The sequence below is a fragment of the Mauremys reevesii genome, linkage group 5 (assembly GCF_016161935.1).
Source record: "Mauremys reevesii isolate NIE-2019 linkage group 5, ASM1616193v1, whole genome shotgun sequence".
In the NCBI taxonomy this organism is placed as follows: Eukaryota; Metazoa; Chordata; order Testudines; family Geoemydidae; genus Mauremys; species Mauremys reevesii.
In genome coordinates, this window is record NC_052627.1 from 124807512 (window position 1) to 124825683 (window position 18172).

The following is an 18172-nucleotide window of genomic DNA, read 5'->3' on the forward strand; positions in this document are numbered from 1 at the left end:
GTCTCACCAGTGCCTTGTATAACAGTACTAACACCTCCTTATCTTTACTGGAAATACCTCACCTGATGCATCCCAAGACTGCATTAGCTTTTTTCATGGCCATATCACATTGGCGGCTCATGGTCATCCTGTGATCAACCAGTACTCCAAGGTCCTTCTCCTCCTCTGTTACTTCCAACTGATGCGTCCCCAATTTATAACCAAAATTCTTGTTATTAATCCCTAAATGCATGACCTTGCACTTTTCACTATTAAATTTCATCCTATTACTATTACTCCAGTTTACAAGGTCATCCAGAACTTCTCTGTACTGGCAATACCGCCCAGCTTTGTGTCATCCACAAACTTTATTAGCACATTCCCACTTTTTGTGCCAAGGTCAGTAATAAAAAGATTAAATAAGATTGGTCCCAAAACCGATCCCTGAGGAGCTCCACTAGTAACCTCCCTCCAGCCTGACAGTTCACCTTTCAGTATGACCCATTGTAGTCTCCCCTTTAACTAGTTCCTTATCCATCTTTCAATTTTCATATTGATTCCCATCTTTTCCAATTTAGCTAAAAATTCCCCATGTGGCACCATATCAAATGCCTTACTGAAATCAAGGTAAATTAGATCCACTGCGTTCCTTTGTCTAAAAAAATCTGTTACCTTCTCAAAGAAGGAGATCAGGTTGGTTTGGCACGATCTACCTTTTGTAAAACCATGTTGCATTTTGTCCGAAATACCACTGACCTCAATGTTCTTAACTACTTTCTCCTTCAAAAATTTTTCCAAGACCTTGCATACTACCGATGTCAAACTAACAGGCCTATAGTTACCTGGATCACTTTTTTTTCCTTTCTTAAAAATAGGAACTGTGTTAGCAATTGTCCAGTCATACGGTACAACCCCTGAGTTTATTGATTCATTAAAAGTTCTTGCTAATGGACTTGCAATTTCATGTCCCAGTTCCTTTAATATTCTTGGATGAAGATTATCTGGGCCCCCTGATTTAGTCCCATTAAACTGTTCGAGTTTGGCTTCTACCTCGGACGTGGTAATATCTACCTCCACATCCTCATTCCCATTTGTCATCGTACCATTATCCCTAAGCTCCTCATTAAAGACTGAGGCAAAGTATTTGTTTAGATATTGGGCCAGGCCTAGATTATCCTTAACCTCCACTCCATCCTCAGTGTTTAGCGGTCCCACTTCTTTCTTTGTTTTTTTCTTATTTATATGGCTATAGAACTTTTTACTATTGGTTTTAATTCCTTTTGCAAGGTCCAACTCTACATGGCTTCTGGCCTTTCTCACTTTATCCCTACATGTTCTGACCTCAATAAGGTAGCTTTCCTTGCTAATCCCTCCCATTTTCCACTCCTTGTAGGCTTTCTGCTTTTTCTTAATCACTTCTCTGAGATGCATGCTCATCCAGCTTGGCCTACAACTCCTGCCTATGAATTTTTTCCCCTTTCTTGGGATGCAGGCTTCTGATAGTTTCTGCAACTTTGACTTGAAGTAATTCCAGCCCTCCTCCACCTTTAGAGCCATAAGTTCTTCAACCCAATCCACTTCCCTAACTCATTTCTTTAATTCTTTAAAGTTAACCCTTTTGAAATCAAAAACCCTAGTCCCAGATCTATTTTTGTTTGTCCTTCCATCTAGTTTGAACTGAATTAGCTCATGATCACTCGAACCAAGGTTGTCCCCTACAACCATTTCTTCTATGATGTCCTCACTACTCACCAAAACCAAATCTAAAATGGCATCCCCTCTTGTTGGTTCTTCAACTACTTGGTGAAGGAATCCATCAGCTATCGCATCCAGGAAAATCTGAGCCCTATTATTATTTCTAGCACTTGTCCTCCAGTCTATATCTGGGAAGTGAAACTCTCCCATGATCACACAATTCCCATTAGTGTTTACTTCATTAAAAACACTGAAGAGGTTTCTATCCATATCCAAATCAGATCCCGGCGGTCTGTAGCACACCCCAAGCACTATCTCAGGGGAGGCTCTAGTAGCTTTCTCTCCTGATGTGATTTTTGCCCAGACAGACTCTGTCTTATCCATTCCATCACTTTTTATCTCTTTACAGTCTACCTCATCATTGATATACAATACTACTCCACCACCTTTGCCTTTATTTCTGTCTTTCCTAAACAGAACATACCCTTCAATACCTGTACTCCAGTCATGATCACTATTCCACCATGTTTCTGTTATCCCTATAATATCTGGTTTCACTTCCTGCACCAGTAGCTTTAGTTCCTCCATTTTGTTACCTAGACTCCTCGCATTAGTGTACAAACATTTTAATTTTTGCCGTTTGGCTTCACTTACATTCTTTACTGGATTAGGCACAGACATTCCACCACTAGTATCACCTATTAGACTGGTATCTACACTACCCTCCCCCTTATGTCCATTCTCATACCCACAGCTGTATCCTTTCTTACTTTGTTTTCTTCCCTCTCAATGTTAAATTCCGGCGCGGAGATTACCTGGACATCTCCCAACCATCTCCCCCAAATTCCTAGTTTAAAGCTCTCTTAAACACATGTGCAGGAGGTCGGAGGCTTTATCCCAGCAGGTGTATACCACATAATTACAATGGCCCTTTGGACATTTATACAGTGTGATGGTGAAGTCTGTTAACAGCCTCTACCAACAAATATCACAGGGCTCTTAAATAGCACAAAGAAAGTCAGGCATTAATAAAAATGGGGATATTAGTGAACAGTTACTACAGAGGCATTTGCGGACTAACTGTCCAAAACAGCCTTCCCTCTTTTCACTGGCTGTAATTCATAGTAAGACATGGGCCAGTTAGTACTGAAAGACAAATCTATGTAGGCAGGCACTTCAAGTGGCATTAGCTATTTCACCTTAACAGTTTTAACGGACAAAGTAAAAAGGGTTTATTTAAAAATAAATTTATATATATATTTTTAAATAAACTCTTTTTACTTTGTCCATTAAAACTGTTAAGGTGAAATGGCTAATGCCATCATAATATTTTATATTATATACACATATACACACGCACCTCAGTAAAAATCACTGAAGGAATAAATGGAAACCAATCAATTAAATGAGAGAACTATCTCAGAGAAGATGCTCACATATCATGAGGATGGATTCAATATGAGAAATTAGATACATCAGTTATAGATTCAAAGAAGAGACTGAAAATACACAAGTGAAGGAGTAGCTAATGCAAAGAGGTCACTTTCCAAACCTATTTCCAGTGGCAAAGTTTTTCCATCTTAACAAAAATCAGATGAACCACAAGACTAACTCAGTTGATCTAACAACATCATCTTACCATACACAGCAAACACATCTTTAATTTCCTTTTCAATCACCCTCAGGGCAGCCTCAATTCCATAGGTCTTAGCCATTGCATGAATGTCATTGGAATAAAGTCGGCTTAGGTCTAAAAGCTGGAGGCAAGGAAGACAGGTGCAAGTTATTACTGCAGTTACTGTACCTCCCCCAGATAAGCTGGGATCATTTTTCTCCAATTTGCCACTTGCTTGAATTACCTCAAGGAGGGCCAATATAGTCAATTACAAAGTGATCAGATGCAGGCACAGCATTAGCCATAGAGAAAATGTGCATATAGTTTTATACCCAGGTCAACAACTTCATCATCATTTACATCACTAGGTGAAAGGGATGGAAATTAAGCAAAGAAAAAATAATTTCCGATGAAATTCCCAACAATGAGATCTATTTGTAAGAGACTTTTCCATAGTCTCTTACAAAAGGGGAAAGCATGATGCTTGGGACATTTGAAACTCTCAAGGCACTGGAGCATATACTGCATCCAACAATCCTGAACATGTAGGGAGATGAAGTAGGCAGCATAACAGATCTATTCATCTCCAACTACTGTGATTCAGTAAAGTCCTGGTCTACTCTAGGAGGGTGAATTGTGAATAACGTAGCTGAAGTCAATGTACTTAGATTGACTTACTGTGGTGTCTTCACTGCAGTGAGTCCACTGCTGCTGCTCCCCCACTGACTCTGCCTGTGCCTCTCAAGGTGGTGGTGGAGTGCACGAGTCGATGGGAGAGCACTTGGGGGTTGATTAATCGCATCTACACTAGACGCGATAAATCGATCCCCGCTGGATCGATCGCTGCCCACCGATCCAGCGGGTAGTGTAGACATACCCTTAGATGGGAGAGCTCCCTCAAATAACAATTTCAGAGTGGAGCCTCTTTGATCATTATTTTGGCAAAAAGAAACTCTGTGCCTCTACACAAAAGTCCATCTGAAGTGATCAGAAAGTGACTTAAGGGTTCACTTGAGAGAGACGTGGCACATACATTTTGAACCTGCTGGGGGTAGATTTCCAGACGGTCAAAAAGCAGTTAGGTGCCTAGCACCCACTGAAAGCCAATGGAGGAGGTATGTACCCGCCTCCCAATTTTTTCCCCTAGAACATTACACAACAATTACAGAAGTCTCAGAGATTATAAACATGTTACATACATCAGCGTATCTGAATAGCTCTGGGAGGTTTATTCCCTCGGTGTTTAAAACAAATTCTTTCTCTCCTTTCTTATTGGTGCTTTCATTTAAGAAGCACCGCGTGATCCCCTTTGTCTCATGGACAATTGTGTTCTGCATGAGGGATGTTAGGATGGAGGAGAGGTCAAAGTATGCCTTCATCAGAGGAAGCTTCAGTGAAACCTAGAAGAGAAGAACAATGCAGTGTTGAACCAAGTCAGAGGGCAGGAAGGTAGAGGCTCAAACACTGGGTTCTTTCTTTTTAGGTGAATGAGATTTACAAAAAAAAACAAAAACACACGGCTGCTACTCTGAAACATTTATCCTAGTACTAATTTATTTAGAAATGGACAGATCCTGAAGATACAGCTTCCAACAGATGGGTATTAACAGGAAACAATACACTCCAGGCCTATTCACTCACACACTGCATGCCTTAGTGACATGAGTGATAAACAATTTCGCTCTTGTTTCAGCCACACAGAGGATCCCTTTACCTGCTGCTCAGTCGGTTTGAGCATGTAAGAAGATTTTGGCTTATTTCACACACCTCAATGAACACGTGTCTTCTTTGCTGGACATGTGCTTTGGAGGATTATGAAGGTTTCCCTGCTCTGAATGAACGCACGCATGCGCACACACACACACACCTATCGCTGCCCTGCTTTTATCTGCCTTTATAGCACACTCGTATAGTCTCCCATGGTAATGTCAACCATCATCCTGCATATGGAAAGACCTAGGTGTGTATTAATAAAAAGCTTGAGGCAGAATGAAAACGTGTTAATTGCCACTGGAAAAAAAATACTGCCAGCTCCTGCAAGTTAAAATCTACAGCCAGGAAATGTCTGTTTACACGCCTGAGCTGGATAGACATATCTGCAAGTTAATAACAGTAGTGCTGAGACAGAGCAGCAGCATTCTACTAGAGAGGTTTATTTATGTTTTGCATTATAGTAGCTGTGCACTGTAGCTTTGAAGATAACATACACACGCAGAAGTTTTCCAGTCACCACCATCTTACCTCACACCAGAGCTCATTTTCTGTATCATATGTGTAGTTGACTATAGACGGATGACTGCTCATCACAGCACTAACTCTTAGCTGTGTTGAATGCTCTAGTTTGGGTCCTTTTTCTTTTTTAGTCTGACAATTATTTTCATTCTGAACCCCTTCTTCAGCATCCTCAGCCCTTTTATCATCATGCAACATGCCTTCTTCCTCTTCTGCATTTTCGTCACCATTTTCCTCACTGTTCTCTTCCTCGCTCTCATAATCAACCTGCACAGAGATTATATGCTTAAAATCCAATCTAGACCCCATATATGTGGAGAGCACTGCGGGAAGCAGTTTTGTTCACACAAACCCTTCACTGTGGAAGTGATCTTCCTGATAGACAGCTTGACATGAAGTTCACTTTTAACCCTTCAAAAGGCAGGTTTTGCCTATAAAGACAGTGGACCTATTCATTTTAGTCTCAATTTCTTTGCAGTCGTGACACGATTTCTCAGTGTTATTAACTTCAGACTGCATCTCATATACACACACACACATAAGTGTATACCACCATCATGCAAAATATGGCTGTTTCCTCAAGGATCCTGGGAAGAGAGCAATGTTTCTACGAGTGACTCTAAAGGAACTCCGCATATTTCAACTAGTTCACCCTTACGCTGAAATGATAGCTATCTGTCTTAAAATAGCTATACAACAGGGGACATGTTAACAATATAAACACACAAGGAGGGGATTTGTTTAATTCTGTAGAAGGGTTATAAATTGAAGTAATGGGATGAAATTAAGTAAATTTAGATTGAATTACTGCAAGGACAACTTGGCTACCAGATGCATCAATCGTACATCAGCAGGGGATGGACTAGAAAATCCACCAAGTCTTTGCCATCTCTAATTTCTACATTTTTTGGTCTACCAGACTAATGAATACTGGACAGATGGTGTCCAGATTGACAAGGTGGTTTATACCTAATCTCTGATGCGAGGTGAGGTTCCAGGCCAATCATTTAACAGAATGGGTCAAATCTCCAGGGATGCTAAGCACTTGCTACTCCCACCAAAGCACAGAGCTGATCAGAAAACAGGAAAACGTTTTCACAATTTCTTTCCCATTTTTGTTTGACATTTTGCTTTGATGGAAATTCTCTGAACCAGCTCTAATGAAGTCAATGGCAGTTGTAAGTCCTCAGCAGCTCTCTAGAATTGGTCCCAAAGTCATTACCTCTTCTTCCTGCTTCTCTCTTCGTTTTGTATCTGTAGCATCAGCATCTCCTTCATCTGCTTCACCATCAACGAGCCTCCCTGCTTCCTCTTCCTCAGCTTCATGATCATCCTGTGCCTGGAGAACAGTTACAAGTGAGAAGCACAAGCTGATTCTGTATTTTGATTCTGGTCCTGGAATATGCCCAATGTTAGATAAGAAAAAGCCTGACCACTTGGAAGCTTCCCCTGAACTAAAAGCACTCTGCTAAGCCTTTGGAACGCAACATTCTCCTATCCTTCCAACTGAGACTGTTTTAGACAAATATTCAGTACAAGAAGTCACACTCAGAATCCTATTATACAGGAGCAACAAAGCCCAGCTGGTGATACTTTCAGGAATTAAACAAGAGACGATTCTGTAGAGGATACATCCACTATCACCCTGTTTAGCCAACACCCAAAGCCTTCAGATGAAACAGAGCTGGCCAGCAGGCTTTGAAAAATGCTGCTCCCTTAGGTCCTCAACCCGAGAGCAAAGCGAGGGCAGCAATCACTAGGGCTAAAGCCGGCTGGGCACTTTCATCCAGTAAATCCTAAGAGACATGGAGTTTAGTAGACCTTAGCTTGCCAAACGATAGGAAGCTATTCATTTCCATGCCACTCTCTGGGAATGTCATTCTGAGCAGAGTGTACATCACCAAATTGGCTTTTCAGACCCTTGTCTATATATATATATATATATATATATATATATATATATATATATAGGGCATCTTTAGAGATTTATTCGTGCTTCAGAAATGGAGATAATATTTGTATAGCCATATAAAGCACGATATGTGACAAGCATTAGCATTCTGTGGATAATACCAGTTTAATGATGTGCTGAGCTCACAAAGAAAAATGTAAAGGGATTCTTTAAGAAACTCATTTTTTCCCCACCTGGTTTTCTTGGGATTCTCCACCACTGCCATCTAGATCCCTCCGAGTTGCCTTACGAGTATTGACCACATTGAAAGATGCCAGCTTTGCACTCTTCCTTTTAATTGTTTCCAGCAAGATTTTAAAGAACCTAAAAGAAAATGCAGTGCAAAATCTCCATGCTCAGAAGTACCACAATCATCTTCAACATTGCAAGATGCGTATGTTCTGTTCAAGAAGCCAGTCAATTCAGAAGCAGAGGACAAACTTGTTGATGCATTTTAAGGTGGGACAAATTATTTTGCTTTTCCTCCCACCCCTCCTTTTTTTCTTCCCAAGAATAATGATGTGTCTCTTTCAATTACATATGAAACCACCTATCCAAAGCTTAAACAAACAATTAGCTCACCTATCAAGATCAGTGGGCTATCAAACTGAAAGAGGTAGGAGAGCAGTTTTCAGTGCTGCTGGTTTATTATCACAGTCACATTTTTTAGCAATGAGAGTGGTCAAGACTTTTTTTTTTTTATTAAAGACCTCAGTCTGAGCTAACACTGCCTGAGGGAAGAACAAAGAATGCTGGAATGGTGATGAAGTATCCCTCGTCACGCAACCCAAACGGCTTTCAAAACAACTGTAGCATGGTTCCTCTTGGGTGTTCTTTTACTGTATATGTAAAGTTTGGATTAAGTGATCTGATGGAAGGGATCAGTCTCCCCAGTGAACCCATCTGCTCTCAGCTATGCCACATTTGGTAACAAACACTGAAAAAATCAGCCTCTCCTGAAATGTTATTGATGTGAGAAAGTTCCTATTTGGTCAGAGAGAGTCATTGAATCCCTTATAATTCAACGATCCTAACTGCAATAGATAGAACACATGTTGATGAGGGGGTTGATTATACAAACTATTCTTTAGGCATGTCAGTAGAGAACAGTTGAAAATTCACACACACACACCCCCATATACAAACTAGTTATAAAATGCATGTGCAGCTCTCTACAGTTTATTATTTTGAAACCTTTGCCATTCTTCATTTAAATCCCTTTATTAGCCCAGCGAACAGCTGTATAGACATTACTGCACAGACCCTTCATGAGTGTCCAAAACTGGAAGCCCTCAAGCAGCAGCAAGATCCTGCAGCCTAGAATGAACCTTAGGACTATGCAGCTGGGATGAGTGAAGACTGAACAGCGGAGGGATTTGAAAGTGAACTGACCGTGTTTCCATGAAGTATAAGATGTCCCTCGGCTTCAGACACTTCTCCTCCCGATAGTATTCGTATGGCAGGAAATAAAATTTGATTTGGTAGAGACGGTGTTTGCTTAGTTTCCCTTCTATGCACAGAGACTCCTCAACTTCAACTTTTTGCAAGACCTGAAACAGCAGCGAGTGAGCTTCTGCCTCCTCCAAGCAAGGCATTTCATCCACTCCCCAGAACTTCATCCCTTTTTATAGGAGACAAGCTGCATATAGCAAGCTGTCAAACGCTCCCTGCATGCTGGCTTTGGGGACATGGGGAAGGAGACTACAGCCTGTACTCCTGGGAGCATTCTGCACCAAAAAATTAAAAATTCTGTGCCAAAAAATTAAAAATTCTGCACACAGTATTTTAAAATTCCACATAGTTTCTTGGTCCAATAAACGTGGAGGCTCCAGCATGGCACTGGGGAGCACAGGCCACTGGCTGCACAGAGGTGGGAGATCACTCTGCAGCTCCCCGCTCCCCCCAGGACACTGACTCAGCGGTGAGGCTTCACCCAACCCTGACACAGCGCAAGGACCAGTCCTGCACCAGAAACACCCCAGGGCCCCACCCCTCCATGCCAGGTGCACCAGGTGTGAGCTGGCAGGCTCAGCAAGGCAGGATCCAAGTGTGAAGGGGCTTAGTGTGGGAGGGATCCATGTATGGGTTGAGAGGGTTCTATGTGGGGCAATCTGGGTGTGGGTAGCTCAGTGGGGGGGATCCCGATGCAGGGGGGTTCTGGATGCAGAGAAGCTTGCTGGGTGGGGGGTTCTGGGTGCAACAGTAATGGGACTCTGCACGGGGGTCCACGTGAAAGTGGTTGGGGCTCAGCATGGGGGTCTGGGTGATTCAGTGAAGGGTCCAGATACTGGGGGAGTGGGCCTCAGATCTAGGTGCAGCTGGTTGGGGCTCGCTGGGATGGGAATCTGAGTACGGGAGGCTTGTCGGGACGGTACAGGTGCAGAGGGAGTAGGGCTCGGTGGGAGGGGGAAAGTGAGGCTCCGCAGGAGGATCTGGGTATAAGAGGGTCTGAATGCACGGGGGTTGGGTGGATGGGGGAGCAGCTCCCTATACAGCGATCTCTCCCCCTGCAACTGAGGAGCGATGGGTGTAGGAAGTGGATGAGGGTGTTTGTAGAGCTTCCTGCAGTCTGGGGAGAAATCTGGGGGTGGGTCTGACCCAGCCCCAGATGCTGTACTGGGGAAGAGGAAGTCCTATCCTCCCCAGCCCAGCCAGGACTAACAGCTGAGCCCAGTGCAGCATAGGAGACACCAGCCCGTCTTCCCCACTCCTGCCCCCCAACCCACAGGTATTTATCTCTCTGCTGGCTGCCTGGGACACCCAAAACATACTGCTGGGGAGAGTCTCATGACGTCTCTTGTGGCTTCCCTTTGCTTCTCTGTCATAAAGTCATTTTTCTGCGGGGAAGCAAAGAAATCTGTGGGGGACATGAATTCTGTGCATGTGCAGTGGTGCAGAATTCCCCCAGGAGTAACCCCGATTTAGCACTTTCAGCTCAAACTTAACTCCACAGATTTGTTTACACATTGCCTTTTCTCTGACAGAACTGTCTCACCTCCTTCCCCTGTTCCCTCCAAGAAGCCAGAAGAGCGCTCTCTCTCTCTCTCTCTCTCACACACACACACACACACACACACCCTCTCAGTGGGCCAACAGACTCAAGCTAGTGACTCACATTCACTTGCTTATTGAATGTGTCACGTCCTCAGCACACAGCAGCAGCCTATATTCGCTCATGCTATTTTCCAGTTTTAGGAAGGGACCCAATGCCGCAGCAGGAGCAGGAAAAGTTAGGGCATTAGAGGAGCATGTGAAACAGTCAAAAAAGGGAAATACAGACTAGATCGGACTCTGATCTCTCCATTTTCCCAAGTGCTTTCCTCCTCCACAGCACAGCAGCCCCAAGTACCTTAGGGAAAAACCTAGAAAAATAGCTAGTCCCCTCTAGTGCAGTGGTGGGCAACCTGCAGCCCGTCAGGGTAATCTGCTGGTGGGTTGTGAGACAGTTTGTTTATATTGACCGGCCGCAGGCATGGTCGCCCACAGTTCCCAGTGGCTGCGGCTCGCCATTCCCAGCCAATGGGAGCTGGGAGCGGCCGTGCCTGCGGACAGTCAATATAAACAAGCTGTCTCACAGCTCACCCGGGGATTACCCCGATAGGCTGCGTGCGGCCTGCAGGCCACAGGTTGCCCACCACTGCTCTAGTGAAAATCTCTTTAGGATTAACGCATTTCCTAAAGGCTAAAGATAATGAAAATCTCTAATTCGAGAGCTTTACAAAATGAGCGGGTGGCAAGACCAAGACAGGCTGCCTCAGAGATAACACGTGGACCTTCCTCTTAACATACTGTTATGCACCATTACCCTTTCTTCACTGTCCTTTGGTCAGTTTCTAGCCTGTGACAGTCCTCTTATTCAAGTGAATTTTAATTCAAGTACTTCTTTCTTTATACAGTCATTAATGATCTGGAGGATGGCATGGACTGCACCCTCAGCAAGTTTGCAGATGACACTAAACTGGGAGGAGTGGTAGATACGCTGGAAGGTAAGGATAGCATCTAGAGGGGCCTAGACAAATTAGAGGATTGGGCCAAAAGAAATCTGATGAGGTTCAACAAGGACAAGTGACAGAAGAATCCCATGCACTGCTACAGACTAGGGACCGAATGGTTAGGCAGCAGTTCTGCAGAAAAGGACCTAAGGGTTACAGTGGACAAGAAGCTGGATATCGTCGGCATTGTGCCCTTGTTGCCAAGAAGGCTAACGGCATTTTGGGCTGTATAAATAGGAGCATTGCCAGCAGATCGAGAGACGTGATCATTCCCCTCTATTTGACATTGGTGAGGCCTCATCTGGAGTACTGTGTCCAGTTTTGGGCCCCACACTACAAGGATGTGGAAAATTGGAAAGAGTCCAGCAGAGGGCAAAAAAATGATTAGGGGGCTGGAGCACATGATTTATGAGGAGAGGCTGAGGGAACTGGGATTGTTTAAGTCTGCACAAGAGAAGAATGGGGTGGGGGGGGAGATTTGATAGCTGCTTTCAACTACCTGAAAGGAGGGTTCCAAAGAGGATGGAGCTTGGCTGTTCTCAGTGGTGGCAGATGACAGAACAAGGAGTAATGGCCTCAAGTTGCAGTGGGGGAGGTTTAGGTTGGATATTAGGAAAAACGTTTTCACTAGGAGGGTGGTGAAGCGCTGGAATGGATTACCTAGGGAGGTGGTGGAATCTCCTTCCTTAGAGGTTTTTACGGTCAGATTTGACAAAGCCCTGGCTGTGATGATTTAGTTGGGGATCGGTCCTGCTTTGAGCAGGGGGTTGGACTAGATGATCTCCTGAGGTCCCTTCCAACCCTGATATTCTATGATACTTATCAAAGCCTCTTTCCAATGATCTAATTATTCAATGAACTCAGTAGGCAAGAATAGTCATAAAAGGACCTCCAAATCCCAAAAATCAATTTCTAGGCCTTCCTCCCTCCAATTCTATTCAAACTTGCACCCTCTGGAAAAATCTGGGACAAACAATGGTTTATTAAGGAGCAGACTGATAGTGTACCCACTTTGCTGAGCCTTTTTTTTTTTTTTTTTGCCGCTAGGAGTCACAAAACATACACAAAGACATAAAGGAGAAGCTCACCTCGGCTAAGCACACTCTTGTAAACTGTTTCTTAAGCCTTTTCACCTTCTTGTGAGCTTTCTTGGTACTAAGCACAGGAACGCTCATCATTGGAGTTTTAATGTTAGCACTAGCTACCATCAGGATCTCCCGCAACCTTTAATAGAAAATACTCTCACAAATTAAGTTATAAGGGCATAGTTCAATCAAATAAGAATATAGTTCATTTAATGAGGTAGCATGCAATACTCTCTGGAACCTCACTCAAATCAGTGTGCACCTAAAAGCTATGGCCAGTGCAACACTCGTTCCATTTCAATTTGGTATTTATTCCCCATCATCAAATATATACTGAATAAACAGAATATAGCTCTCAATTGGAATATCATCCAGATTCAAAGAGGCCTGAAATGATGTGAAATAAAATGATGTACTGACTAAAAATACAAAATAAAAAGGATATTCAACCACATTTCCTCTTAGACTAGATGGCTATTAATATGTCTGTTCCATCTCCAATTTCTGTGATTCATCTTTATTTGTTTTTCTTTCAATCTACAAAATTTTAAATGCCCTTGTTTTCCATAGACAGTCACCAGCGATCAGTAACCTAGAGGGATTGTTCTGCTCTCAGTTCACACATGCAGTTTCCAGTAAGTATTAATGGGTACTATCTACAAGCTTCAAGAGGGATAACAGACCCAGAGGGAATACATGTTTCTTACCTTGGAATACCCAATGTGACATTCATTTCACCTCTGCCAGCAAAATGAAAGGTGTTTAGAGTCATCTGCGTGGAAGGCTCCCCAATGCTTTGAGCAGCAAGGAGACCCACAGCCTCTCCTGGGTCACACAGGGACCTTTGCCACTTCAAATGCAACAAGTTGTTTAATCTGAAGACAGACAAGAGGTAATCACACACTGGGGCTTAACTCACTGTACAAAGTGGAAACCAGGTGCAGACTGCAGCACTACTCTGGTTACCAGACATGTTTTCTGTTTTACAGCCAGAGTTGCTTTTGGAAAAGTCAGTGATATGGATGGGTCTGCAAACAAACACTTAGTCCTCCACAAACAGTAAGTCAATTCATCTAACTCTAAGAGTATGTCTACATGCAGCGGGGAAGTGCGATTCCCAGACTCACGCTAGCTCAGCTCAAGTTAGCATACTAAAAATAGCGTGGGCACTGCGGCACTGGCAGCGGCTTGGGCTAGCTACCCAAGGTCAGACCCAGGGGTTGGGCGGGCCTGAACCCTGGCAGCTACCCTGAGTCACTGCCACAATGTCCATGTTATTTTTAGCACACTAACTCGAGCTGAGCTAGCATGAGTCTGTCTAGTCTCACTGGGAATCACACCTCCCCCCGGCAGTGTAGGCATAATCTAAACCTGAGAGGCACAGTCTACTGATCTGAGCATAGAAGTAGGAGCCTTGAACGAGTCTAACCTCTGAGTCTCATTTTCCCCATTTGCAAAAAGGGGATACATTTACATTTACACTACTTGATATTCCTATCTATCTCACTGAGGTATAGGGAGAATTAGTGCGAGTTTTTATATAGTATTACTGTAATGCTTTACATTTCCCGCTGCATTTACGCAATGGTAGAATACTGCAACTGACAGAGAACGCCTTCCAGCAACCCTTATTCACACCAGTAGTCCTCTTGAGATCAAGGATGAGTTGCACAAGTAAGGGCTGAAGGAGACAACCTAATACTGCTACGCAGTTCTGATGTCAAACACATTTGTTAATTTAGTGCTTGTGAAAGTTGGATTGTCAGCCCTCTACCCACAGAACAGATGTACCCCAACCCTATTCTGGAGAGAGTGGTATCTCTAAGGATAATAATAAACCACCTAGCTCTTGTATAGCGCTTCTCATCCGTAGATCTCAAAATATTTTACAAAAAAAGAGGTCAGTACCATTATCCCCATTTTACACAGAGAACAGTATGTGTGTCTATGGCAAATTCAGTCCTTGGGAGATCTGTTGAGCATGATCATAAAGGTACCAATTATGGCCATGGTTTTGTGCTGGGCACATTTATCTCCTAGGAACCAGACTGAGACTCACTAACCCATTTCACAAAGGTCAAAACAGAGCCATCAGATGGTAAAGACTTTATCACTACCATCATGGATCCAAATCAGTGTTATTTGTGTGAGCGGGGGGAGGGGAGGAAAGAGGCATTGTACACATATAAAAGGTTATTACCTATCACAAGAAAGCTCTGATTTTACATAGTTGCTGTTGTTCTGAGCATTCCATTCACTGATGTAATTCTCTACCTCACTTTCAAATGCTTCTGAAACAGATGCAAAATAAATATCTGGACGCCAGACAGCCAGGCTGGGGTCAGGACACTTAGATGTCCTCTTTAGATATTTTCTCCGGCTCTTCTCGTCCAGTTCATACCACATCTTCAGTAACTGAAAACAACAACAGCCGATTGCAAAATGAGCCACAGTTTACCCATGCAGCATTAATCAAGCCATAGAGAAGGGAAAAAGACACCAGTGTGACACTGAGATAATATCAGATGTCACATGAAATGTTTATATTCATGATAGCATCTTTGATTCCAAAACACGTAACCAATTTAAAGTAGATATACCAGCCACACACAATGGTCATTTCATCCACCACTGAACTGCAGCCACTTCTGAGAGTCAATTGCCCCAATATAGTTTAACAGTATGCAGTAACACTATGCACCTGTTTAGGATAAAGTGAAAAATACCTTTTCCAATTATAACTGAAGATGTTCCGTAGACAGAACGGAATGAAATGTCTAGGGCACTGAAGTTAACACATCTACTTTAATCAATAGTGACATACACTCTTGAATGATCTCTGTTGCGCCATCTGAAAAATTGCACTTTTAGCAGAAAAAGGACTCCTATTATATGGGACACTGGCACAACACTACCTCAGAGAAAAGTGTGACAACGCTTGAAATACAAACACCACTTTCCTCAGATCCTCAGCTGATGTAAACCTGGCAAATCAGTGAAGCTATCCCTGTTTATACCAGTCAAGAGTCTAGCCCAATAGGTATTAAATGGAGATTTTTCATTTAGCTTGAGCCTTACCAGTGCTGACAGGACAAAACAATGAAATTATATTGTCTCAGGCCATATTTCTGTTCTTCAGTTTAAAAAGGGAAAAAAAAAATCAACCTTTCATATTTTGCATTGAATAAAACACAAGCCAACACCAAACAAGAGCATGTGATATACACAACAGGTGAAATTCATTTCTCAAGTAACTCTCTTGTTTTCCAGGGTTTAGCTCAGGGATGAATGGGGCCCATGGTAAGAAGTTCATATGTTAAGTTTCACATTCCATGTAGTTGCATTGCCCTGAAAGTTAATGGAACTGTAATTACATCACAAATGTGTAAATCAGATCAATGACAGAATTTATCATCATTTCAGCTGAATTACCGGAGTTAGACGTTTCAATTTTTACAGTGAGGATAATTAACCGTTGAAACAATTTACCAAGGGTTGAGGTGGATTCTGGATCACTGGCAATTTTTAAATCAAGATTTGATGCTTTTCCAGGAGATGCGTTCTAGTTCAAACAGGAATTATTTTGGGGAAGTTCTCTGGCCTGTGTTATACAGGGGGTCAGGCCACATGATCACAGTGGTCCCTTCTGGCTTTACAACTTATGAAGCTTTAGGAGAACAAAGTACAATTGAATTTCTGTGCAAAAAGAACCCACATATAATTAATGGGGAAAATTCAGACTTGTTATAGGAAAAGAAACCCCACTGAAGTCAGTGGAGTTGCACCTGTTTACATCATTTGCCTGCAGATTTACTTTATTAATTAGAAGCTACAGAAGACAGGTTAGTGCTCTGAAGTATAAGATTCTGAATAGTTATACTGCTTGAAATACCAGGCAAGGTTGACTCAGCCTTTCAGTTAAATGGACTTTCATCTAGTTTGCTGTGCATCAGTCTGTCGGAGGAGACCGATACTGTGTGGATGTTCAAGATCCCAGGGCCTGCCCCAGAGTTCTTAGCCTCTGCCCACGATTAAGCAGTAAGCATTTACCAGGCTGGCACATTCCATCTCAAAAGATGGTTCCATTTTAGTAGCTCAGATAGCACTTTGGCATAAAAAGACATGATATACAAGTAAAGTGGCGCTGGAGCAGTTCCTCCCCACTCCAGAATCCTGTACTAAAGCGTTTAATCAGTTCATTTGCTCTTTGCATTACCTGTAGGGTTGCCGGGTCTCTGCCATTTATGATCTCCCCTCCTAGGGTCTGTTCCCTCACTCTTGCCATTTTTTTCTGAGAATACTGCAGAAAAGCTCCTTCCCTTGGCAAAGAAACTTGATGCTTGGCATGCCACTTTTTGATAGCCCTGAAGTGTTGATTTGCTTGCTGAGGATCCATCTTGGATAAAACTTCATCTATGTGTTTAGACTTCTGTATCACCTAGGAAAAGGAGACCCAAAGCACAAGTCTTCTAGTTCTCCTTATGATTGTATTTTCAGTTATAATGAACGTAGGGTGAAAAATCAAGGCAGAGTTGAAAGGGACATATTCTGGCCCTCAAAGTCTTCAGATCTCATAACGTGTTCTATCTTATTTTCCAACAAAGCTGACTTTTAAAACTATTTTTGCTTTATGTGACTATTACTGCTCCATAATAATTAAGGCTGACATGACGGTATTGAAGGGAAAATATTGGCCATGGTGATGCTGCACAATCTAGGTTGGATTCATATCAATTGCCAAGGTTCAAGTAGAGGAGAGAGTACAGGTATGAGCATGCCTGAGGCTCCACTGAGAATCAAGCTCAGCTCAGTTTTTCCCTATTCTAATGAGACACTTTTATAGTCTGAATGAGTTGGGAAAATAAAATACTATATTAAATATAACAGATGCACACTCAGACAATGCCATGAAAGCAATTATGCCATTGTATTCAAAACAGCCCTACAAGATGCTAAGCGTGTGCACGCCTTTCCCCTCACCCATGTGAGTTTAAGATCAGTGTGTTCTACCTCATAGTTCTCTGCAATGAAAGGAAACTGCTTGGGTTGCAGGAACTGGGTCCTGGGGATATCTAGCCCATCTTCACCATAAAGGAACTGCACCACACTGCCATCGCTGTCCCTCACACTCAGGTCATACTGAACTACCAGCCCTTCCAAGTGCTTTATGATACACCTGCAAGAAAACAAGTGTTGTCAGAGGCTATGGAACAACTAGGTTATGACAGATTTTTAAACTGGAATATTACTCAAGTGAGTCTTTTTCAAATAAGTTTTAGGGATGATCAGGAATCCTGAAGGCTGAAATTTTGTGTAGCCACAGCAGTTTTGGCACACCCCCTCCCATTTTCCTTCAACGTGAATTGAAGGGACCACCTCAGCGAGCAAGAGGATAGTTCACTTTATGACCATTTTTGATCCTTGGCCTCTCTGCTAACAGTAGTGGTGAGTTGAGAGATATGGACACACATTCAATAGGAGTGGGATTGAGACCAACACATTCGAGATAGGCCACTGAACATTTAAGAGGGTATTTTGCATTATGTCACTTACTGCTGAAAATTCACTGCACTGGAAACGGGGGGCCTATTCTGAAGGCCTTAGGAATTTGTCTGAGTATGGA

The 18172-nt window shown here is 42.8% G+C and overlaps 1 protein-coding gene across 1 annotated transcript in view; it reads right to left on the reverse strand.

The window, feature by feature from the left end:
- Nucleotides 1–18172, reverse strand: part of POLR1A (RNA polymerase I subunit A) — a 58575-nt gene that overhangs the window by 4971 nt on the left and 35432 nt on the right. The window contains exons 22-32 of the mRNA XM_039540235.1: nt 17560–17725; nt 16766–16987; nt 14750–14964; nt 13257–13424; nt 12553–12688; nt 8865–9022; nt 7667–7796; nt 6744–6860; nt 5531–5788; nt 4489–4689; nt 3314–3431 (exon numbers count right to left, since the gene is read on the reverse strand). Coding sequence (XP_039396169.1) covers nt 3314–3431; nt 4489–4689; nt 5531–5788; nt 6744–6860; nt 7667–7796; nt 8865–9022; nt 12553–12688; nt 13257–13424; nt 14750–14964; nt 16766–16987; nt 17560–17725 — 1889 coding nt within the window. The remainder of the gene's footprint in view (nt 1–3313; nt 3432–4488; nt 4690–5530; nt 5789–6743; nt 6861–7666; nt 7797–8864; nt 9023–12552; nt 12689–13256; nt 13425–14749; nt 14965–16765; nt 16988–17559; nt 17726–18172) is intronic.